The sequence below is a fragment of the Halichoerus grypus genome, chromosome 4 (genome assembly GCF_964656455.1).
Source record: "Halichoerus grypus chromosome 4, mHalGry1.hap1.1, whole genome shotgun sequence".
Lineage (NCBI taxonomy): Eukaryota > Metazoa > Chordata > Mammalia > Carnivora > Phocidae > Halichoerus > Halichoerus grypus.
The window spans coordinates 177,817,095-177,843,194 of NC_135715.1; the positions used below are offsets into that span (position 1 = coordinate 177,817,095).

At 42.4% G+C, this 26,100-nt stretch overlaps 1 protein-coding gene across 3 annotated transcripts in view; it reads right to left on the reverse strand.

Moving 5' to 3' along the window:
• EPHA4 (EPH receptor A4) overlaps positions 1 to 26,100 on the reverse strand; it is a 144,321-nt gene that overhangs the window by 56,864 nt on the left and 61,357 nt on the right. For all 3 annotated transcript variants that reach the window (XM_036098677.2, XM_036098676.2, XM_078071352.1), the window contains exons 5-6: positions 22,223 to 22,378; positions 5,486 to 5,824 (exon numbers count right to left, since the gene is read on the reverse strand). In XM_036098677.2, the coding sequence (XP_035954570.1) occupies positions 5,486 to 5,824; positions 22,223 to 22,378 (495 nt within the window). The remainder of the gene's footprint in view (positions 1 to 5,485; positions 5,825 to 22,222; positions 22,379 to 26,100) is intronic.

A 26,100-nucleotide genomic window follows, 5' to 3' on the forward strand; every position in this document is an offset into this window, starting at 1 on the left:
TCTGAAGCTTTCTTCTTCATTTGGTATTTATAATTTTGTAGGATTTTTCTTGAAATCACACAAAAATTATCTAAGCTTCAGACCCCACAAAATCTCGTGCCACTATGCCTCGAGCACATTACCTAACTCAATTGCTCTAAGATGTTTCCCCTTCTCCCACCGTCTCCCTGAAGCTTTCCCCTTACCATGTAGACGACAGGTAGCAATTATACCCAGTGGGGATGAGAATTCCCACTGTTCTCCATTATCCTACTCAAATAACATAATACGTCTAATTAAAAGATGACAGAGAAAGAGAGAAAGGGAACCTACCAGTTGAGTAATAAAAGACAGTCTGCCTCTTGCACTTAGTTATTTTCTTCTCTTTACTCATTATTTTGGTTTTATTAAATTTATCGCTACTTGAGAGTCTGGTGATTGTTTTTACTATAAATAAATGTGTTAATCGACAAACAGCTATTGAATCTCTACTATGGACTGTACAGTGGCATTTCATCAAGGTGTCCTGTCACTTTACCATTGATGTAGTATTTCCTTTCAGTCTTAATTGTCCATCCTAGAGAACAAGGCCAGTCTAACAAGCAACACCAGTTCACGTGATGACAAAACAACTGGGATTCTTCACAAGAGGTCCCAAAGGGCTGTTTATAACTGCCTATCCTCTAAGAGCAGTGTAGGGAGCATTCTGCTCCCAGCACGGAGCCATGGAACCAAGCAAAGGCAGGATCTTGATGGAACACTAGGAAGGTCGGCATTTCTATGAAGTCATGAAATCTGTTTTTCAAACATATCACTAGAGCAGAGTTGCTCAATCTTGGCACTGTGGCCGTTTCAAACCAGATGATTCTTTGTTGTGGGGGCTGTCCTGTGCATGATAGGATGGTTAGCAGCATCCCTGGCTTTCACCCACTAGATGTAATAGCGCTCCCAACTGAGATAACCAAAAATATCTCCAGACATTGACAAATGTCCAGGGAGGCATGTTGAACGACTAACTATACCCGAGATGCAGCTAGCTTACTGTTTCGCCTTTCCAAGGAAATAACTTGGTAGGTGTGGGCTTGGAGGGGTAGAGAGGAGGCAGCATTCGGGTGCGTTCTGCTAATTCTGTGGGAGCATTTATCGGAATTTTTCCCATCCTCGAAATTGCCATTAGAGCCCATTTCTGAACATCCTGTGGAAACAAGCGCTACTTCTTCATGCTCATAGCTCACGACTATATTCTTGGAATTACAGACTTTTGGAATTAGAAAGATCTTAGAGATCAGCTAGGTTCAAATGATTATGTAATCCACCAAATATCTAACTCCTCCAAACTCCGTGTGTTACAGATGTTTGTCACTAGGACACTGCAGCTGTGCCAAGAGAGATCACCAGATGCCATTTCATTGTCAAGTATCTAGAATAGGATCTCATGCAAAATAAAAATCAAAAGTGTGATCACTGGGGCACCTGGCTGGTTCAGTCTGTAGAGCATGTGACTCTCGATCTAGGGGTCATGAGTTTGAGCTCCACGTTGGGTGTAGAGTTTAGGTACGTAGGTACGTACGTACATACATACACACATACATACATGTGTAATCGTCGTCCCAGGTGCAGTTCAGAGTTGGTAGGGAATACAATCCGTGGCAGTTCATAATGATTTAAAACAAACCAAACAACCTCGAGTGGGATTCGGCCCCAGAGCTGGAAGACAGGGGTGGGGGACCTGGGGGTGGGAAACATGCAAACTGGCTCTGTGATATTAAGATGTACTGCTGGCTGCCATCTCAGCATTTTTAGCAAAACTATTCACAGTTCTGTTGCTTGGCCAGGAAAACCTTGTTTCATTTATACAGCATTTCTCTGTCCCAGTGACACATCCTGTATTCATTTGCCCGAGATGGTCCACTTAAGTAAAAGTAAACCAAAGAAAAGCCATTTAGGAAACAAATCACCCGGCAGTCTGCTTATTCATTTTTCATAAACATCAGAACCATCTCCTCCTAAACAAAAAACACAACAGTCGCTGGAGGATGTCAGACGGGGGGAGGGGAAACATAAGTCTCTGGAGGAAGCTCTCTTTGCTCCTTTTGGAAGGTAACGCAGGAAAAGTGACAGGGTAGGGAAGAATTGCCTTTTCCTCGTCTGCTCTTTTCCCAAAGTGACTTCTGTGGAGCTTCCCACCCTCACCCACTTCCCGCTGCTCCTTCCCGCTCTTGGCATAGAGGTGGGGCACTGGGGTGGAGGTGGGGGCAGTCCTATGCCTTCTCTGCTCTCCACACCTGCAGACCTATCCAGGGTGAACAACTTCCGCAGCCCAGGCTTTATCCTTGCGGGGAGCCTGCAGTCAGCCAGCGGAGCTAGTCTCTGGGTGACACCGGCAAGTGTGATTAGAGACAGCCCTTTTGGCCACAGAAATAAAGCTCACATCCTTCAATCAGATGGTCAGCAATAAAGCTGACATCCTGAGTTCCCTTTGTCTTGGCTCCAGTGTCAATTGGGTTTGAAGTGGGAGTGGGAGGAAAAGCATGATATTTACCTCAACAGTAAGATTTGGGTTAGAATGGTTTAAATAACCATGTGAGAACACCGGCCCATTCACACCACATTCCACAACCAAATGATCAAAGCCTCGTCAAACATCCATTTCCGCGCCCAGATACTCGAAGTTTGGTTTCACCAATGGGGAGCATGCCAAGCTGAACACAGGGATGCTACTAATTATCCAATCATTGTAAAAGAAAGTAACTTTGTCCCTTCAGGAGCAGGGAGGAGGGTGCTCCCTGGTTTCAGGTAGTGTGGCCCAGACATTAGCTTGGGTGAGTCAGGTCACCTTCACGAACCTGTTCAGCCATGAGAGTCTCAGAGGTGGTGGTGATAAAACCAGGTATCCCAGGAGGGTTTGTGTCTATTTGTTAAATAAGTTACTGATGAGAGAAAGAACCCTGTGAAAACAGGGCAAAACCAGACAGCCATGAAACGGTGGCTTTTAGGTGGTAATGATAACAATCATTTATTCCATGTATTCCTTCCAGAGTGAGCCATATGTCTACAGGTGTTCCTAAGGAATTTAGTTTAATGAAATGATAGGAACGACTTCAATTAGAATGTAATTGTGTGTGTGTAAATATGCATAGGGGAGCTTCGATAGAGTTTATGGTTGCTACATTCACCCAGAATTTTGGCCTACGTTATTAATTTGCCCTACCATGAAGAAAGGGTTTGTTCATCAAAGATAAACTATTCCGCTGGTATTGAATTAGGGAACTCCAAATCATAGGATAACGAGGCAGTGCTACGCACGTACACAACTCTCTGCTAAGCAAAAGCTTTCTGGCTGGCCACATAGGAGGTCTCCTTATTGAAAGATTTATTTTTAATTTTGAACAGCTTCCCAGCGTTACCCACCCTTTATGAAAATTAAAATAGGGAGCTGGAATTTTGTCCTGTTCAGCAAACCTCCTGGCAGGGCTGCTCGCCATGGCAGAGAAAACCTCATTGTGTCAGAGGAATTCCCCCATCCACCTTTCTGTTAGAGCTCAAAGAATCACACCTACATTTTTAATAAAACTTGGACTTTTTCCCTCTCCTAACGTTTTTGTACCTTTTCTTCTTTTGAGGATTTTTTAGCCTGTCTTCTTTGGGCTCCTTGGGCCTTCTGACCTGGTAGGAGCTGACATAATCCCTTGGCTCGAATTCTTACGTATATAGTCATAGCCATTCCTACCCCCCAAATCTGGGGGAGCCAAGCCTGTCCTCAGCATGTTTCCCAGAGGCTGTTCTCTACCAAAGAGAATGACTTCACCTTGTACAGCCTCAAAAGGTCCCTTCCTACTTTTAAATCAGTTAAGAACACGAAGTAGTGATGTGTTTGAGGATAAGTACATCAGGCTGAGCATAAGAATATTGACTGAATCATAAACCAGATTCCCCAGCGGCTGCAGAGAGGTTGGCTCCATCTAACTCGGACACACTAGTAGCACCCATGTGTCTCCCAAGATCTATGGGCAATATTTCCAAAAAAGAACTAATAAAAAGCTGGCAAAGGCAGAGTACTTGGTGATGCTATCAGAACCTCCTAAATCATACTGGTCTTTGTAGAAAAATAAAACCGATTACCATGAACAGTGCTCACCACCTATAAGTGCAGAAATAAAAGACAAAAGCATAACCAGATGCTCTGTTCATGCCGCGTATTTTAAAAGATGTCGCATTTTTATAGCTGAAGCTGCCTTCTAATCACATTTGCCATTCTTGCTCCAGTTTAAAATCTCACCCATGTCATAACTTTGTATTTATTCTAGAGAGTTCAGGGCAAAGCGGAAAAATAATGACTTTGGATTGGGACACTGGAATACTTTTCACTATAGGATCAATTAATATGGATATATTTAACTATGGAGTGCACTTACTGAAACATTCATTTAAGAGAGAAGTGCAGTAATAGGGAACAGGGCTGAGGGCAATTTATAATCCTTTTCCGGCGAAATTTGTTGTTCTTAAGAGCCTCATGAAAGAGTACACCACAGTTCTTTTCTCCTACTCCCCTTTAACTCGACAGAAATAAATAACAGGGAGCCAGCAATGTGAGGCAGAGATCCAGGATGGAAAATGAGCTCGAGAAAGCGTGGAAACGTTTTCAGGGGAGGACCTGGAATGAGGGGGTCAGGAGCTGGAGCCTAGAAATGCGGACTGTGATTTGAACTTTGAAATATCTGATATCCCAGACTTTGTTAACAATTCTGCAACTAACTCAGCAGAAACTCTTCATGAACAGAGAATGTTTTCAAGTCTACGGAATTAGAAGAGGAAAGCAATGCCGGAAATGGGGTAAATTAACTCTCCTCTCCCACGTGTCAATTATGGATTCAACTATGAAAGTGGCTGCAAAACCAGTATATGTTTTCAGGAAAATATTGTCAAACCGCACAGAACACCCATTAAACTATTCATTGTTCACAGATTTGCATGATGATGCTAGCAGAGGTCCGTATACATTTTTTAAATTCTAAAATACCAAACAAGATCAAAATGATAGCCACTGACGCTTTGGTTGGAAAAGGTAGCAAATGCCGATATAGCACTCTGCATTGGTAAAAATCAATTTTACAATTCAAGATAATCTGTCAAATGCTCTGATGTCCAACCACGGACCTTGTGATTAAATTGGCTGACACGAATCCCTTACGAGAGAAGTGCAACATGGAGTGACCCAGCTCACTAGACTGCCGTCTCCTTCCAATCAGACACTGTCTTCTAATCTCACTGAATCACCACCACTTAGTATAGGTCATGCTATGCAATTGGTGTCCAAAAAAATATTTGCTGAGCGAATGCACGTTCTTCTAAGTATCTTTTGTATTACAAAGCAGCTCACAGGTTTATAATTAGATCCATGTGGTTCTACTTCAACTGTAGAACTTTAATATCATTCATGGATACCAACATAAGCCCTCTCTCTCTCTAGATTCATATCATACAACAAAGAAGATCCAATTCCTACCTGCTTGGTTGGTTGTCACAGTGACGGACACGGATTGGTCCGGGCTGGGGTTATACTTGGACACTCCATTCACTGCCCAGATTTCAAATGTGTAATTGGTGTGAGCCAGGAGGTCAGTGATGGAAACTTTGGTGGTCTTCAGGCCATTCTGCTGTGGGGTATAGTGGACCCCACTTCCACAGGGTCGGCACTTGCTGAAATCACCAGCTCCGCATTTCTTGCACACCACATTGTAGGAAATATCCTGGCGGCCACCTGTGTTCTGGGGACTGCTCCATTCCAAGTTCACTGAAGTCTCATTGACATTAGAGATCAAGTTGAGGGGAGCAGACGGTGGGCCTAGAAAAAGAAAAAAAAAAAAATTCACGCACACATTATCACACCAAGAACTTAAACTATCCTTTTGGAATCGCTCAGAGTTTATATTATTCTCTGCAGCTATAGGAGGTAAGGTGTGGGCCCATGTGGCAAAGAAAGCAGAAAGCAGATCAAGCCAGCAAAAACAGATCTTTTAAAAGAACCACATGAAAGAAGGCTGCCTGTATGTCATTCTCAATCCTGTGCAAACAACAGTAGCGCTGATTGCCACTTGGAGATGTAGTGCATCTCGACATCAAATGGGCTACGAGTGCGGGCCTCTCTTTGAAGCAGCAGGAAAATACCAGAACTTATCTAGTTTTTATCTCATTATCTGAAAACAGGCATATGAATGTGATTCTAGTTCCCAGGGCCACGGTGGGACTCTGCTGAAGTCATAGTTATCTACCACTTTTGAAGCTACATCACGGTGCCCAAGTACAGCATGTCCTCAAGATGGAAGAAAATTAACTGAATTGTATAGATATGGCTCTTCGGTTCAACACAGTAGTTGAGAGCTCAGTTCTTTATACGTAATTCGTAGGAACTGGTGTGACCTGGTGGCAGAGATGTCAAAGGTGGAGTTGTTGGGAGATCTCAACTCGAGGCAGAGATTGCGCAAAGGCTCCCAGGCCCCGCGTCCTGCCCTTCAGCGACCCAAGGCTGCACAGGGCCCTTTGAAGCAAACTCATTCCCACCGACATCAAAGTGTTTATGAAACACAAACGGTGCTGGTGGCTGTTTCGAAAACAGAACTGACTGCAAACAACATAGTGGTTGGTTTTAAAGATAGTAGTAAAAAAAAAAAAAAAATAGAGATCCATGCTGAACCCTCTTGCTTCTTGCTATAGATTCGTCTTCACATGCCAAGAAGCTGTTAACATGCACTGCCCTCAAGGAGAAGAATCGGGGTGGGGGAAGGGAGGGAACGTTCCTGGTCTGAGCCGCTTCCAAAGGTTGAAAAGACACCTGCCACACTTCAATGAAAAATACCTACTCAATGGAACACATGGAAAGTCCTCTTTTTTCCTTCCTCTTCCCCATTTTGGTCTTGCAAGAAAAGAACCAGAGTGAGTTTTAATGAAAATTTGAGTTGCTTGCTCACTGTATTTATTCTATTTCTAATTTACTTGCACTGACTGCTTTGAGGGAAATGTTTTGTGTTCGTCAGGAAAAGGAAGTTACGGGAGGCCTGTATGAACTAGGAAGAAGCTTTAGCTAGTCAACCATAATGGAATGTGTTGTTCCAAAGTAGCCACTGAGCGGGAATTGAAAGAGGTAACCTATTAATCAGGAGTCATACTCAATATTTATTACTTAGCTCACGCTGATGAATGGCTAAAGGATTTTGGTGGTAACGCCGAATAAGGGTAATCCACCCTCCGTTTCTCTTCATAAAGCTTACTTGAAGACTCTCACAAAGCAAGCAGGAACTCCCAATCTCCCCTTGAGACTAATTACCAACAACCTCTCTTAGTTTTGAGATCTGCTCCCCGTCAGTGTTGTAAAATATGCGTTTAAAAGTAAGACTACCCCACAGAAGTCTGCAGGAAAAAAATGCAAATTTCTTTCTTCTCTAGATTTCAAATTTATAGCTACGGTCCTTAATGCATTGACTGGACTATAATAAAGATAAATAAATAGTTTCTGAATAAACGAACACAGTTATTTAAAATCACAGGGTCCTAGAGACAGATAGGATGTTAAAGATCATTTGGTCAAATAACTTCATTTTAAAGATGAAGGAACTGAGATACAGTAAGTGGATCTGCTAATAGTGAAATTTCATGCAATTTAACTAGTGACAAAATCAGATTAAAATCTGAAAGTACTAACTCCCACTCTGGGGTTATTTCCACTCCCTTATGGGGCCCCCCCATCAAAGGTATAATAACAACAAAATCAGTAGTTTCAGCCAAAGTTTGAGACGTAAAAGTAGGAAAAGGGAAGGTGTATTTTCAATCCTGCTCAAATTCTAGAGATGCTCGCCACCACGGTGAAATCCATTAGTAGTCTGCTGCTAAAGCTGACCACAGCGTGGTTTATAAAATGGGTCATCCACTGGTTCTTATTTTGCTGTGACTTCCAGGGTTAAATACGAGTGACTCTTAAATCCATTAACCTCCTTGCCAAGGTTCCTGGTCCACTTTCACATGGGAAAATGTGACACAATGAATCAAGCAATGCAGAAGCAAAAAGTCAGTAATTAGTATGTAGGACAGGGCATGGCAGTGTCTAAACAGAGAAGAAATGGAGCAGAAAAGGAAATGGTCACAGGACTCAGAGATAGAACACTGCCCTGTGGAGGGGGGGGGTCCGGGGGGGGGCGGGGGGAGATGCTGCAGGATTTCAACATGGAGTGCTGGACCAAAACAAGTGGTAGCCTGCAACAGCCTTCTTCCTTTGGACAATGATTCTTTTTTTTTTTTTTTTTAAAGATTTTATTTATTTATTTGAGAGAGAGAGAATGAGAGAGAGAGCATGAGATGGGGGAGGGTCAGAGGGAGAAGCAGACTCCCAGCCGAGCAGGGAGCCCGATGCGGGACTCGATCCCGGGACTCCAGGATCATGACCTGAGCCGAAGGCAGTCGCTTAACCAACTGAGCCACCCAGGCGCCCGGACAATGATTCTTAAAGAAGACCCTGGGGTAGATGCTAAAAGGAAGACAGGACAGGATGAGGCAAGTTCAAATTCAGGGATGCCTCCGTGAGTGGTTTGGTGAATTGCACCGCACATGTTTTATGTGTTGCTGCCATAGGGAGTGATGTTACATGGGCTTCAAAACTGGACAAAAGCAGAGTTTTGTTTTGTGGGGTTTTGTGCGGGACAGGGGAGCAGAGGTAAAAATGCCCACCCAGGACGATTATAACGGCGTTCTGCAAAGGCCTGGGAAAAAGCTCAAGCTTTATACATTAAAATCCTAATGGTGGGTTAGGTTTGCAGGATCGTGGTTTTCTTTCTTTTTCTTTTTTTTTAAACTTGTGTCAATTAAAAGACGGTAAGTATATTTCCATTTATAAGGAGGGGCCATCTTTTCCTCAGAAAAGACAGTAATCTCAAGACAAGGAGAATATACACCTTAATACAGCCAAAAGTCCAGCCAGACCCAGCAGTCATACTTAATATAATAGAAGCACCTTAAAACCATTACCTGTAGAAATGGCTATCAGGAAAAGAAAAGAGTGTTTGCATAACGTGGGCTCTCTCAGTAAATACAAGGAATCCAGGAGGGAAAAATTTAACTCTCCGACTATCCTGCCTTTTGTTTACATAAGTAGTGTATCTGGATATTTGGGAACAAGTAAATTTCTGACAAGTGACTGTGCCTTTCTCATCAGAAATCTGTCCACCTGCAAGTAAGTCTCCAATTACAAATACGAGATCTAGAACAAAATGGGATAACCATACCATTTGTTTAATCTTCTAGTCACCATATTGAGATCATATCTACTGAGCATACGGCGTCAGGGAGCTTTCAGGTCGTGTGCATGGCAGGATTCTGTCCTTCCCAAAACTCCTCACTACTAGCCCACATATAGGACTGGCAGCAATCCTGCTTATGGTATTGCTCCACATTTCAGGTCACCTTTATTTCTATGTCTTACTCTGTTCGGAACATGCAATGGGGTCTTGCTATTATTCAGACATACACTGCTTATCTCTATCTATCACCGGGTCTATCCGCACCTCAAGAGGGTTGATATCTTCATCATTTCCCAGTGTCTCCTCTGATTCCCCGTTCAGAGCAAGCTCAACAAATGTTTGAGGCGTTGACAAATGAATGAATGACTAGACAGAAAACTAACAGAGTCCTCTAATGCATCTGAGGCCCACTACCTATGGTGTGTAAATTAATACAGCCTTCCCTGAACTAAAGCTGGAATGGTCAGCTTTTCCCATAGAGACTCGTTAGCATTAAGCCCTGTAAAGGAGTATCTCGATGTATCCAGTTTAATTCAGGTTCCCCTTTTCTAGAATTTAAAAATACTTTGGAAAAAGTCAGTAGGGCTGTATATCATATCTTAGTGGTTACTCCTGTTGGGAGGGACTTACGGACTCTTTCATTTATTCAACAGGCACTTACTGAGTATTTGTCACCTGCTCTAGAAGATGGAGGGAAAAAGAAATCTGATTCATTTTGATGCTTTCCTGGATAAGCGAAGGAGGAGAAGGCAGGAAATCAGGGGGAAGGAAAAGGCTAAAGGAAGCTAAATATGGCGAGCACAGGAGGTGTAGAGCAGGCTCTCTGCTCGCTCTCATCATTTTTATAGCTCCATTACCAGCCAGTGTGGCGGGAGCGCTAAACGTGGGCATCATGGGGTGCCTGGCTGGCTCAGTTGGTAGAGCGTGCAAGTCCTGATCCCAGGGTTCGAGCCCCACGTTGGTGTCGAGATTCCTTAAAAATAAAATCTTAAAGGGACGCCTGGGTGGCTCAGTCGGTTGGGCGTCTGTCTTCAGCTCGGGTCATGATCCCGGGGTGCTGGGATCGAGCCCCACATCGGGCTCCCTACTCGGCAAGGAGTCTGCTCCTCCCTTTCACTCTGCCCCTCCCCCCATTTGTGCTCCCTCTCTCTCTCAAATAAATAAATAAAATCTTTAAAAAATTAAAAAATAAAATCTTAATAAATAAATAAAATTTAAAAAAATATGGGCTCCATCGCAAAGTTTTGTTAATTTAGGATTGGTTGTTATGACTTTCTTTCCCCATCTTGGTTCCAGGTGATGGTTTATTCAGGTTTGAAGCTATGGAAAACTTCGTATCTGAAGAAAAGTTAATTTTCACATTTTCAAAAGGCAGGCTGGTATTTTCCTTATTAACCTTTGTAGAACCACAGTTTTCCTTCACATTTTATTTTTACCATCAAAATTAAGACATTTTTAAATACAAATCAATCAAATGCTGAAGTGTATGTAAGGAGAAAGAAAGGTCTTTCCTTTCCTTTATTTTTTTTTTACTTCCTTGGAATTCACATATTAAAATCCCTCTCTGCCTCCAAGAATGGGGCTAGGATGTTAAACTCTTCTAAATTTCTCACGTTTAGAATGCCCTTCACATTTTAAATATAATTTAGTGGCATAGATAGTAATAGCTCTGCTCCCAGAACCGAAAGTCAAATGCAATAATCCTTAACCTACAAATCGTCTACAGCAGAATTCAACAAAATTTCCTCTGTGAAGGGACCGATAGAGAGTCAATATTTCAGGCTTTATGTGCCACACATTCTCTGCAGCCACTATTCTACTCTTCACGGTACCACGAACGAAGCAAGCGACAGCATAGAAACAAATGGATGTGCCTGTGTCCCCAAGAAAATTTTATTTGCAAAACCCAGGGGCCGTTGACTTTGGCATTCAGGCTATAGCTTGCCAACCCCAGCTGCTGAGAAGTCGTCAGGAGCAACGTACTGGCCCCTCAAAAAGATGCTCAGAGGAAGCCTCAAAATTTGGCACATGAATTCTAGGGACTTCCAGCACACCCCGAACCTATCTAGACAGCTCGGGGTAAGGACCCCTGATTTACACCTTCATACAGCCCTGGCTTCTGAGGTGGAAATTACATCTACCTTCCCTGACTCAGGAAGAAATAAAATATGTGAAATATTATGGCCTATTTCTTGAGTTTCTCAGTGCTCTGAAAGAAATGGGCGCTGTATTCCTGCCACTGTGGATAAATTGAATGAACATGCATTTGCTTCACTGGTGTGAAATACTTTCTTTCTGGCACAGCAGGTACCGGTGAAAGGTGCTACAATGGGTAATTATTATTTTCTGGTGGGATGTCAAGTTGCATTCAGTTGACAGGAGTCTGACAGTATGAAGTCCCAAAGAAGCTGTAGCCAAATTACAGCAAAAGCAAAGGACTATCATATCATATAATAAAATATCATATCATGTGATATCATAAATGGAATCTTGATCTTCCTTAACCCATCATGTGCTCTCTTCTGGGAAAAGACAACCTTCCAGAAATAAAGCACACACTATCTGGAGAAGCTGAGTGAACGTGACATTTAAGAAGGGTGATATTCCAAGTATAAAAGAAAATTCCAGTAATTCTAAAAATCTTAGTTCTTCCCTCCTGTGTATCAGACTAAAGTATAATTCCTGAGTAGTTCAGAGAACACACTTACTGGCTTAAGTCAGGATTTAAAGTAGCCCGATGCAGGAGAACCGATGTTACCACAGCCACATGAAATCTGTATGAGCCTTACTTACATAATAACGTCATGGGAAAGGGACCAGCCAACACTGAACCTGAAGTCCTAAATGCCTCCGATGTGAAGGAGGAGTTTGGTATGAACCATTCCATGGAAAGTCAAGGTTAAACTAAGTGCTCCCTATGTACCCCACCCCCAACCCACAAGTCCGATTAAACGCATTTTTTTGTTCTTATAGAAAGGAACTGGAACTGCAGCAAAAATAGAAAGAAAAAGGTGGATGCTGTGCTCACTGCGGCTAGAACTGGGGTCTGCTGAAGGGTTTAAATCCACATGGACAACTGGTCTAATATGCCACATCAGCCTGAAATTGCTATTTCTTATAACAACCGTGAAAGCGCTAACAGACTCTAGAGCCAAGGGGAAAAAGAAATCAAGTTGAAAGTACCCATTATTGGGGCACCTGGGTGGCTCAGTCGGTTAAGCCTCTGACTCTTGATTTTGGCTCAGGTCATGATCTCAAGGTTGTGAGATGGAGCCCCGCGTGAGGCTCCACACAGCCCAGAGTCTGCTTGGGATTCTCTCTCTTTCCCTCTGCCCCTCCCTCCACTCACGCAAGCTTTCTCTAAATAAATAAATAAATAAATAATAAAATCTTTTTAAAAATACCCATTTTTAGCACAACTCTAGATATGTTGCTCGTAGATTTTAGACTTGGTAGCTCTGCCAGGAATTCTCTCCCCTGGCTTTCTCAATGGCTGCCTCCTTGCTCCTCAGGGGTCTCAGCTCAGATCCTCCCTCCTTCCTCCTGGCTACTCCATGCAAAGTGAAATGCTCCCTTTTCCCCTCATTGTGTGCTATCTCATCATCTTGTCTTCTTTCCTTCTTGTGAGAATTTTAAATCCTCTTATTTAGTATTTATATTCCCATTAGAACAGAAATATTTTTTTCTGGTTCAGGAGTGTATCCCTAGCCCTTAGGAAGACGCCAAACATACCGTAGATACCCAGTAAGTACCTGCTGGACAAATAAGCGAATTAATGAAGATTCCTTAACCCAGTGCAGCTCATTCCTCAGAAGCATCACCACCATAGCACTTGTGTATGTTGCGAAAGCATACCCCCCCAAAAAAGACAATCGCAGGTTAGAAGGTTGAAAAAATTCAAGTCTGCAGCCGAAGCAATGAGATAGTTGAGAGGCAGAGTAGCTGGGCTCCTGTCAAGAGGGGTTTCCAGAGCTCTCACAGACATTTAATATGTAACGGATTTTTAATCACCATTTTAAAATTCAATGTCTGAGCCATGAAATTAATTCTGGATGTGGAAAGTAACATTCCCCAAGAGCACGGGCAGAAACCTGACTCTTAAATGGTCAATTTCTTCAACTGCTACTACTGTCACCCTACAAAAACACCAAGGCAACCAGGACAAGACAGATGAAGAGAGGAAGAGGTGCTGTGGGTCTCAAGTTCCACTTCGTAAGGCTTCATTAATCATGTACAACTTTGGGATTGTCAATAATACTTCAGTGCCTCTGCTGTAAAACCCTCCAACCCTCCAGATAAGCCTATGTTAATCTCTCTCCAGCTGAAAGACAGGCTCTAAGGCAGAGTCAATAGTTGGGGTGTGTACGTTTTGACAGAAATGAAGCCCACGCCTCCTCCCAGGATGGCTGTATATGTTGCCACCATTAATTGCTTTCTCTCTTCTTGCTGCTGTGGGTTAGTTTACATAAAGACTGCTGTTCAGGGACTCCCCTCCTGAGATCGATGGACGGTGCATAACCTTTGCTCATGGCAGTTTATGTGTTTTAATGACGAAGAGAGCCAAAGCATAACTGCCCATTATTTAAAAAACAAAACCATTTGGATGCATCAATCACTTATTCCTCCATGAAAAATTATTGGCTTCCTATCAAGGTAAGTTCTTGCCATCATTTTGCCACTACCCTATTTTTTTGGTGCATCTATTTTAACATCTTCCTCTCCAGGAACCTTTGTCCTTCCTGGGTTAATTGAGGTTTTGCTTTATTTATTTTAAGATGACTAGTTTATGGCTGAAGTACTTTCAAAAGTAAACTCCCAGTTAGCCATGAGGAAGCTATAACGTGAAAGACTGAGAAAAGTGATTTTTTTTTTTTCCAAAATGAACTTTAGAATTAGGTAGCCTGCGAATTAATTGACATTTCTTGCAAAGCGGTTTTTCGTACTTTATCTTATTTAATCCTCACAATAAAATCTGACAAACAGTATTTATTAGCCTCAGCCATCTGATGACCAAAATGAAGATAAGAAAACGTTAAGCAAAGTCGCCCAAATTAACACCACCCAAACGTGCAAAGCTATTACAATCCAAAGGAAAAAAAAAGAAAGCACAAGTACGAATTTTTTGTGGAACATTCCTCGCTTTCTCACTTCACCCCCGAGTAACATTTCTCCTAGCTTCCCTGTCCTTCATGCTCAAGTCTGCTGGCATTACTTCCTGGATGGTGCGCTTGCCTTAGATGAGTTATCTTCTCTCTCTGGTAACTTCTCGCTCTCTAAGTTCCACTGAAGAGGGTAATTAGGAGTTTCTGTTAAAGGCTCTTTCCCTGGGGGGAGGGGGAGAGGTCACAGGAGGGTGGGGGGGCAATCGTGTCTATGCAATGAGAGAGACTCTTCTCTCAGGCTTCTGCTGAGCTGTAGATAGAACAAGAGTCAACTCTGGGTGGAAAATCAAAATGCTGATAGCAAAGAAGGTAACCAGTGCTCACCCCAGGGGATCTCAGCAAAATGTGTAATTGACCCTGTTTCACAGAAGCATGCTGTGCACAACCACTGTATGACTTCCGTGAACAGTGTCAAAAATGTTACCCAGCAATGACAGTGCTGAGTTGATACCAAGCCACTCAGTTATTCATGGTGGTGGGAAAATCGCAAGGGCCTGCCTAAACGGCATTGGCAGATTATTCAAGCCTTTCACGTGGGCATCCGTCAGTGTTCCTCAAACCTATGGATTTGCCAGTTGAATCCACATGATACTATTAATCCCTATAAATGTCCACATTGAACTGTTTATCTGCATAAAATGAGAAGTAGGTTGGAGGGTAAAGAGAAGGCTAGAATAGTGTTGTTTTAAGACAAATAATTTGGGTGGCTCCGTCAGTTAAACAGCCAACTCTTGATTTTGGCTCAGATCACAATCTCAGAGTCCCAGGATCGAACCCCATGTTAGCCCACTCAGCAGGAAGTCTGCTTGAGGTTCTCCCTCCCTCTCCCTCTGCTCCTTCCCCCACTTGTGCATGTGCACGTTCTCTCTCCCTCTCAAATAAGTAAATAAACCTTTAAAAATAAATAAATAAAACAAATAATTCAATGAGATGATACCTGATCCTTATTAAATGTCCTGAAGCTTTTTAAAAATTTTACAAAAAAACCAAATGGCAAGTGATCAGCCTGGGATCCATCCAGTCCCTTCCAGTAAGCATTACCTGGTGATCTTTTCCCCCTGTATCCCTTTGGACAAGAATATGCACTTGAGTTCTCTAAAGGTGCTTTTTTTCTATTAGTCAAAATACTGAAAGGCAATCAGAAAGGAAGAGACAAGGATGTGGGTTACTCACTAGTCGATGTCAGACTGAACTATTGAGATCTAACCAAAGAAGCACCTAAAAAAATGGGACCTGTTGAGGACTGCATCTGAAACATCAAAACCTTTGATTGTTCTTATCTGTTTGGTACTGTCCAGGGGCAGGCATATTACTTGGCTTATCAAAGGATTACCAGGCAGGCAGCAAGACCATACATTCTGAACTAAAAACCCCGTCACAGAATCTAGCAATGGGGGAGCTGGTGTCTCAATCTGAGTTTTTATCCCATGACAAATGGAATGTAGTATGAAATTGTATTCTCATATCACAAATTTGATAAATGATATGAAATAACAAATTGCCCTGTAAATCTTGGATCCAAAAATTTTCATAAAAATATGTTCACAAAAATGATTGATTAGATAGATGATAAAATGTGATATGGTTAGAGATCAACCAATGGATTAACAAAACTTCAGGAATCTTTGGCCTTTCTTCTCACTCTTGTACCAACTTGTCTTTCACTAGAGCGAACCACGCTCTCATTGATCAATTTCACAGAGCGTCCTTCCTCCCATCATTATACTATTAGTTACTTGAAGCTCTAGAGCAAAGAGATATATGCTTTTGGGTGGGGAAAACAATGTAGTTGACTTGAAACCGAAGGCTACCTTTTATGCTATGGTTTATACATTAAAGACTCATGGCAGACATCCTTCCCAAAATCCCTTAGCCAGACTGTTAAGCATGTAAATCTTTGGTGCAGAGAATTGAATCGAACATCAGTGACACCTTCAAGGGCTTGTTTGAAAATGGATGTGAGATTTCCAAAATTAAAGCACTTAAAAAAAAAAAAAAAAGTATCTCTCTTCTCCTGACCTTGGAAACAAGTAAGGACGATGTTATTTTAATTTGCATTCAAATTTTAACAACACAGTCACACAACACCACTGGGATCCACATTGGGTTTCCACTGAAGATTGCTCATCATTTCATTATGGTTCATTATGTTGATAACTGTCAGAAAGCATTAGAAGTGAGGGCTTTGAGTAATAGAACTGAAATGGTAATTTTAAAACAATACACTTTCTGGAGGAAATACAGTGACGCACTAAATTTAATTAGAAAAGGCAAATGTAAAGACAAAGTAAGTGATGTTTGCTGTTTGGAGCTAAGCTATTTCAATTTCTTGATAACCCAAACCTGCAGAAAGCTTTTTCAAATCAGGACTTTTCGTCATAGATCTTGGTAAATGTGCCCTCATTAGCTCAAAGCTTCTCCGGTATGAATTGTCTTAAAAGCTGCAAATTTGGAATATTTTAGGCCATGCCTAAGTATCAATCAATCACTCTTTGTTTGTTTGGGACAGCTGACTGAATTATTCAAGGCCATTTACTTGGAGACAGATTTGTGAAGGCCCCTCAAGCTGGCAATCTAAAACAATAATCTCTTATTTATGGAGTGCTCCAATCAGGAGGTTCTAAGAAGTTTCACCAAACAAGTTAAATAAAAAGTACCCAAAAGCACAGGACAGATTTCCAATTGAAAAATACAGAACACCATCCTGGTAATGGTGCTCAGAAGGAAAGGTGGCAAAATAACAAATTACCTCTTTCTCTCTAGATATACAAAGCCAATTTACTTCTTCTATAAGGCATTTTTTCTTTTCTAGTGCATTTTGAAGCACAATAAGGGGTTAGAAAATTTCCTTTAACTGTAATATCGGTTCCATCTACCGGTGGGGGGAGCAAAGACCTTTCTCACTATAACCAATGAACAAGCAACTCAATAACTAAAGTAATCAAAGTCTTCCTGCAAAGGAATGTGGCTGACTTCTCTCAACATTGCTGATGGTCAGACCCCATTCCTGACTACCCAGAAAGATAAGCAGAAGGTGAAGGAGATCTGGAGGGGAGGGGCTGGGTCTCCGTAGAGCTAAAGGATGTTGATTTCATTAATGAAAATCACATTCGAATTCCTTCTAAGAAATGATTCATGACATAAAAATGCCTTCATCAGCTTAAATAGCATCCTTGTGTATAGAGAGGTCTCGGGGTCTGCCGCTCTGGTGGTGTCACAAAACTGCCGTCACCTTTCTTGATGGATACACGTGTCTCAGGCAGTAACTTGATGGGGACTCGAGAAGAAAATACAAACAAATAAACAAAGCTCCATGGTGGGTGTTTTTGATTATGTAACTCCGAACCGGGTTGGGTTTTCTTTCTGGGAGACAAAGTATTCCATTTCCATCAAGGGAGAATGTTCACGACCCTTGCAATATCTTCCTAGAGTCACTGCTGAGCTGAAGCATAGCCACGGAAAAAGGTCTCCCATCTCCTGCCATCCAGCAGGAAGGATCTAAAGCCTAACCACGTGAAGACCATCCACAGACCGGCAGCCTCAGCAGCATCCAGGAATGTGTCAGAAATGCAGAACCCCAGGTGACTCCCATGAGATTTCTACACCCCTTCAGACTTACGAAGCACTTTTCTGACTCTCTATTCTAACAGGTGTGGATTATTTTCTTGAAAATATTCAAGATGCTTCTATGGAAGCACTGTCTAATCCACAGGCAGCCATTTATGTGAACGTTAGACAGAAACTCCAAGAGAAGTCTTCCTAAAAATCAAGTTTATTTACCATTCAAGGCTTTGAAGTTCTCAAGCAGTGTAGATGGTATGAAGAACTTCTTAGGGGTTTCCTTCCAAATTAGCCAATGCCGCTTGTATTCACCTGGTCTAATCGTTCTCCAAGTGAACAAAAACCTGATTTTACAAACCAGTGGAGCAGAGTCTCTCTTTGGCTAGAAGAATGAGTCTCAGAGAGTGTGTTTTATTTCTTCATTAGTGTGCCGTCACAGTGAGTGATCACTAAATGCGGGGCTGCATAAGAATGCTGGGGTTAAAGATAGCATAATGAACAAAGAAGGTGCCTGATTATCATGGCTGTCAGCACAAGGGAATTGGGTTTGTCACCTGGCTTAACCAACTGGTAAGAACTGATTAAAAGCTGGAATCAGTTTGAAAGGATCCCTGATGTTTATGTTCCTTCCCATCCCCACATCTTGTCAAAAGAATCCGATAAAGCTGGGGGTGAGGCATGGGGGAAGGGCTTCATAGTGTTGGGTTATTTGAACAAAAGGTTCTTAGAGAAACTCCCACTGGCTTCTCTATCAAAATGCCTACTAAGCGCTGTCCAACAGAACTTTTGGCAATGGCAGAAATACTCCATGACTGTCCAGTATGGTCACTTTAGCCACATGTGGCTATCAAGCCCTTGGAACATGGCAAGCGTAAGTGAGAAACTAAAACTACTAACCTCAAGTTTAAAATTCAGTTTTAATTTAAAGAGCCACATGTGTCTAGTGGCCACAGTCGTGGACAGTGCAGGAAGGGAGAAATCTAGAATGAGCCGTAAACTAGAATAGATTATTCTGCTGCCTAACTTACTGGTATACCTATTAGCAAAATACGGTCACCTCCTTAATGATCCCTGTCTCAAAGGAGGCCTTAAGAGTCTTCTGTAGTTAATGTCTATTAAATTAAGAAAAAAAAAAAAAACTTAAAAATAAACTCTGTACAGAAGTGGTCTCAACTTTGTCTTTACAGTATAATTTACGGGGGCAACTTTTAAAAATATTGATGCCCAAGTCTTTTCCGCAGAGATTCTGGAGTGCTGTGCAGCCACTGGGTAATTCAATTTTACAGTCAAGTGAGAAAAGCAGCGTAGAGAGGCAGTCAGACGCATGGCAATGTGCTCTGGAGCTAGTCTGGGGGAGGCAGTGACCAGCTGGAGACACAAGAAAGGGACAAACATTTGTTAGCTTCCTCCCATGTGCTGGACCTTTACAAGTATTTTCTTACTAAACTCTTAAAACAACCCTGCAGGTAGACGCTGAGAATCCCATTTGACAGATGAGTAAGCTGCAGTTTGGAGCGGTTTAACAACCTCAGAACTTGGTGGTGTTAACAGTACTGTGCTTCCTCTTGACTCAATAAACATTAGAATAACGCAAAGCACTTGAGTCAGTGCCATGTAGGCGGAGTTCCAAGAGGATGGAGCAGGAGCAAAAAAGATCACAGATCGCTTTGTAATTTTCATGGACCTTTTATCAATGATACAAGAGCCCCCAGTCTTCCTCTCTTCACATCACTGAAAGCAATCTGTGAAAAATGAAAAAGTTGCTTTAGTTCTTAAACTTTTTGGTGCCCCCAGTTGCTGAAAGCCGTATTTTCCTTTTCTCATTTGTATCCTCAAGATAAAGGCAACAATTTATTCCAACACAAACATAAGAATGCCAAGGGCTCAGCTACCGCACTTTGACACACAGGGCAAAGCATTCCAGTAACTCAGGCAGGTGGTGACCTCTGGGGTCTCCCAAAACTCCCACGTAGTAAAGCTGCAGTAGCTAAGTGATTGGCCCGTGGTTCTAGAAGGCTGCATGACAGATCAGAATCATGAGACTTAAAATACCTGGGAGCAAGACCCAGTCCATCTTGCCATCAAAGATGAATTTTGTGAGGTTCATAACACAGTCAAGCCCCAACCTCTGGAAGGCTCTATCTGTATGAAAAGTAGGTGGTAGACTGCATGCTGCAAGTTAAAGACAACCATCACACTGTCCGTCCCCAATACTGCCCTTTGGGTTTGCTGCCGTGCCCTAAAATCCCACACCTGGACAACTGTTGGCAGCGGGTGTGGACAGAGAAGGAGAGTGTACCGTTACCCTAATCACACATCGTGGAACAAAGGATGAGGATACTTGGAAAAGAAAAAGTCTGGGACTTGAGCTTGTCAAACATGGCTATCCAGAGAAAGTACTTAGTCTAGGGAAGCAACAGAAAATGAGAAAATCCGTGCCCAGTATTCTGGGCTGGTCCTAGTATACTCTTTCCCTCTGGAGGAAGTTTGTGTTCGACCTGGGGGAGTGGGCAAGAGAGCCTGCCAACGATCCAAACTAGGTGAGCCTTCCGGTCGTGCGGCTCTTTCATCAAGCTGGGTGGAGCCTTGGGTGTGTTCCTTAACATCTCTGAGCTGGCAGTTACCTCGTCTATAAAATGAAGATAATGTCTATTTTATAGATTTGTTGTAACATGAGCCTTGTGATAAGGTTTCCTGAAAGTGCCTGATACGTTACCTGAGCATCATTTTAAAATGGTTCTTTCTACTGCTGTCATCGTCATCTCTGGCTAGAAAAGAAACTCTGGGGGGACCTGGGTGGCTCAGTCAGTTAAGCGTCTGCCTTCGGCTCAGGTCATGATCTCAGGGTCCTGGGTTCAAGCCCCACGTCGGGCTCCCTGCTCAGTGGGGAGCCTGCTTCTTCTCTCCTCCTCACTCGTGCTCTCTCGCGCTATCTCTGTCTCTCTCCCAAATAAATAAATAAAATCTTAGAAAAGAACAGAAAAGAAAAGAGAAGAGAAAAGAAAAGAAAAGAAAAAAGGAATCGAAACTCTGGAGGGTATGCCAACCTCAGCCAATTGGGATGGATCTGAAATCTCTTCCCATTCCCTTTAGAGGTGATACTTGACTGAATTAAGACGATGGCCTCACAGCCAGCCCAAGTGCCCCCAAACCAGAAAATACTTCTATTTGGAGGGGGATGTTGGCTCCAGGCCAGCCAAGATGGAATTTGTAATAGGGAACAAATCCGTAATAGTCATAAACACAGTAAACGCTAAAATATATTGAGTAGCATCACTTTACACATTTATATACTATGTAACCAACATGAGGGCACTAAATACAACAACATGGCGGAGGTACTGTTATTAACTCCATTCTACAGATGAGGAAACGAGGCTGAAATTTAAAAGACTAAATAAGTGAATTAGCTCCTAACTGGGCGGGCTGGAAAACAAAGCTCAAACCTGTGGGAATCCTGTGTGCCTGGCCCTGGGCTCCATCCCTCCATACACTGACTCACCCAATGGGAGCACCATGGGTGGAACGCCTGGTCCCACCACTCCCTGTTCTGGTCAAGGTCACAGCCATCGCAGGGTCTGTGAAGCCCACAGTGCACGTGAAAGAAATGGCAACGCCAGGAGCACTGTCCATAGAAAGTGTGAGAACAGATTTCCCTGCTCCCCTGCATACCAAGGTGCCAACCCCGTCCATTCATTAGCCCAGCACTTATTGAGTGCCTGTCATTAAACAGGCATTTATTAGGATCTGGGCCTAAATGTTATGAACACGAAACTATGAGGAAAGAAGGAAGAAGGGTAATGACAACGCAAGCCATGACGTCAGTGCCCAGAACTGAAACCACAGCCCACGTGTGATCCCAGCCTCGGAACCCTGCCCTGTACCTGTTTCCCCCCGCAGCTGTCAGGCTTCCCCAAGACTCCTGGAGGAAACGCTAAAGCCATTTCGAAATTCCAATCTCAGCTCTAATTACACTGTCAGACAAACCCTGAATGCTCTATCTCTGCTCCACAGAGTAGTCTGTGGGCAGCTGTGTGCTTCGAAGACAACCAGAACGGCGAGAAACAGCCTTGCTTCTCACAAGCATCTCCCCTGCTTTGAATAAGAAAAGATTCATATTTGATCTAATTTGCCCCTTGCACGGTTATCCTGGGAGAAGGCCTGGCAGTGCCCTGCTAGGTGGTAACGAAAGCTGTTGCCATCGAAGAAATAGGACAGAAGCACACAACTTACGGGTGCAGGGCATCGAGGCTGCATCACTGTCGGCTCTGAAAAAGCCTCGGTCACAGGTGCACGACGTGGCTCCTTCCCAGACTGAGTAGCTATGGGGTGGGCACTTGGTACAGGTAGCATCCGTGGAGAGGGCCTTGTAATATCCAATTCTGCAGGCTACGGGCAAGAAGAAAAAACAAACAAAGAATAAAACCACTGCTAACAGAAGAAAGCAAAATGTCATCTCCTTGATTCAGAAGAAAGGAGACATTTCTCTTAACCGCCAGTGATCACCTGGCTTCAGAGGCAGGTAAAGCAACCAAAACCATTAATTAATTACAGTCACTCTTTAAATCGTTATGTTCCTGATCAGGTGGCAAGGAGCCCTATGGAGGAAACGTTCTTAAAACCAGTGGCATCAATAAAATTACAGTTAAGTTTACGGAGTGCTTCCCACATGCAGATACGTTGCTTATATGCACAATACTGTCCCATCCCTATAACACCTTTTGCACAGGCACTGTGATTAGCTCTACCTTAGAAATGAGGAAGACCAGCTTTGAACACGACATTCTTGGTACCAGACCATGCATCAGGTAAATGTCAGGGACCAGCTCTGAGCCAAACATTCTGCCCCCAAAGCTTATACTCTTGGCTACATGCTGTGGAAGCTGAGAGCCTGGTCTTGAACCAACAGTTGGAAGTGTATCCAAGTCCTTACAAAAAATTATTGCTGATTGCTTCCTAATTGCAGGTAAAGGCAACCAAGCATTAAAAAAAAAAAAAAGAGTTGGTAAGACATAGTCATAATTTCAGGGGAAATTAATATAAAGTCCCAACCGCAGATTGTGGAATATAGTACGTTAAGATTTTTTTAAGATCAGCAGATATTTTATGTTGATTTTCCAATTAATTAAACCCTCCTGTTTTTCCCTCTCCATTTTTTCAACACCCCCCTTCCTCCTCATGCACACACACCCTAAGGGGCTGCTGCAGAGAACATGGGCCATATAGTTCTTTATGCACCTGACATGCTTTCCATGACTTCATCTTTGCAAACATCCCACTGACACCAAGAACTGCTTTTACTAATGTGGAAAATCTCAATAATTCTGTGAAACCTCACAATAAAAAATTATTAATAGGGCCTTACTCGCCCCTTTTTCTCCCCTATGCCCTTCACCACCACCTCCCAAATCCGTCTCAACCTGAAATAAAAATTGACCAACACCATCAGTATTAAACCCACAGTGACAAGGCTGTCCAAAATCAAGTTTTTCATAAGACCAGCAGTTTAAAAAAAAAGATGACAGTTACCCACAATCTTTCCAGTACGATTCACTTTCAATTTTCTCCATGTATCTCATCCTTAAGATGTTCCTCAACTATCAAAAATACCAGCTGGGAGAAGGACGCATCAGGCATTTTCCATCAGCCCAACCACCAAAGGAGACCCACCATGCCAGCAACCCAGCAGATTTTACTCAAGTGAGTAGATAAAAAAAGAGCTTCACGAAACTGCTTGATCCTCTAAGGAGATATGGCCACATTGGCTTGTCTCATGACTCATCCGTCAAGTATCTATACGGCTTCCAGGGGAAGTCTGTTCCTCCCTCTTGCACATCCTGTTGGTATTTTCTTAATCACGCTCTTGTAATGGCAAGCGGAAAGGGAGTTGAGCAGAAGCTCCAGAAAGGCAACACAGTTACTTCACTATGATTAACTAAAGTTGTTTATGGAATTTCCTTTAACGAGCCAAAACTTTATGACATGTGCAGCACCAACAATAAAAAGCGCTGGGAGATCAATCTCTCCCTTATTTGCTTTCGTCTTTCACTGGACCGGAGAATCTTAGAAAAACAAGTTGCTCCAATGACTGAGATTTATGTGTCTCAAGTTTATACACATCACATAATTAGGTATGGTTCAATATGCAAGGTGCTCCTTGGTCATGCTCAAGATGGCCCTAGGGTTTCGATTAAAATCAGCAACGCCAGCTTTGGGAGGAAGATGCACCGAGGGTCAAGCTTGTCCTTCCCACATCAAACATGACGGGTGCCTGAACTCAGAAACAAACCCACTGGGACCTGTCTGTCACTCTGTCACTCAGTCACAGACAACAAAGCAAGTGGTAGAAACCTGGTGTTAGGTTTGGTGGTGCGAGGACTGCTGAGAAGGCATAAATTGCTTTTATTTTTTCACATCTGGATATTGGATGAAAATTCTCCACATTCCTGGTGATGCTTATGCACCTCCCTTCCATCGGGCATCAAAATCTAACATCTCACGATGGCAGTGGAAGACTGACAAGAAAAACTGGCCCCTGATGGATTCATTGCCACATGAAAACAGCACATTCAAAAAGTGGTAAGGAAGAGAAAAACAGAGTATTCCTATTTCCTCAACTTCTACACTGATCGGACTACTTCCAGTTAAAAAATCAAATTCATCATTCACAAAAGTCAAATTATAGGATGTCTTGAATTGTTTGAAGTTCAAAAATGAGTTGTATGTTTATGTTAATTTAAAGAAAAAACTGAGATCGCGACTTTATGCTTTTTCTCCGTGCCCTTGAAGCTGGCATGAATGTGTTAGCGAGAATAAGTATATGTGAATTCATCTGGGGAATATGGAGTTTTTATACCTCTTTGGAAAATTGAAGGCTGCCCTTCTCTAAACACCCTATTTTTACTCTCTTTTCCTCCAGCTTTTACCAGCGCAAGCAAAAGTACACAATTGTCATTGTGCTATTCTCGACAACCTTGCAGCCCCTAACACATTCCTTTGTCTCCAACTACATTAAGACCATGTTATTAATATTTCAGGATTCTTAGAAAGGATCTCTCAAAATATAGCAGTGGTTTTTCATGCACACGGCCATTTTGCTGCCTACATTCAAAATGACCTACTAAATTGATGGTTGACTACATTTCTTTGCTCTCGTGGTTCACAGCCTTCCAGCCTTTGGTGCATGAATGTGTAAGTACATCCCATATTTGTTTATTCACCACTTATCTGCATCTTAAACTTTTCACTACATCTTTCATTCTAAACAAAATCCCCATGAAAGGTGTGTTTGGTATAGCAAGCATTGACACACGTTGTGATTTTCCATCATTCTCCCATAGGTGAGAACTATTACACTGTATTTTGGAATGGTAATGGCTTGGTAAGCAAGTCAGTAGTGAGTCAAATTGTACACCCAAGAGTGAGTGCAACTCCTTCTGCCCCCTTGCTGGAGGACAGTATGAAGGAGCGCCTTATTTGGCCTTTCAAACATGTCATTGTGGGAAGATTAGTTCACATGTGCAGTGCGAACTTTGAATTCATTTCCTTTAGCTTTGCCTTAATTAGTTCTTTCTGCTGACTTTAAAAAAAAGAAGAAGATAAATGAGGACAAGAAGAAGAAGAAAAACTCTTTTCTTTTCTTTCATTGGCTCACCCAGTCTCATAACGAGTTGCATTTTAGGATAGTCTTCTATAGAAGTTTCCCTGTGGAATCTTTAAACATAATAATTTCTGGTTAAACACAAAACCAAAAATGTTCTGAAGGTAATGTAGTATCTTCAGGATTTCTTGGTGCATAGATGATTTACATGAGATACAATGCCCAATTTAAGCAGCTAGTTAAGCCTACTCCTTAAAAAGATTGTATATCAATGTTATGGCCATTTTCCTTCTTTTTTACAGAAATCAAAAAGGACTGTCTTTATAGTTCATTTTTAAGCAATTTTGATTTGTAAAAATAGTTAATAACAGCAACAGTAATGACATAGCAAGCATTTCTTGAGCATTTATGGTGTTTATGTGCATTATTTTATTTACTCTCCACAACAACCCTGGGAGCCTGAGGCTTTATCTCTGTTCCCATTTTGCAAGTGAAGAAACTGAGGGTTTTA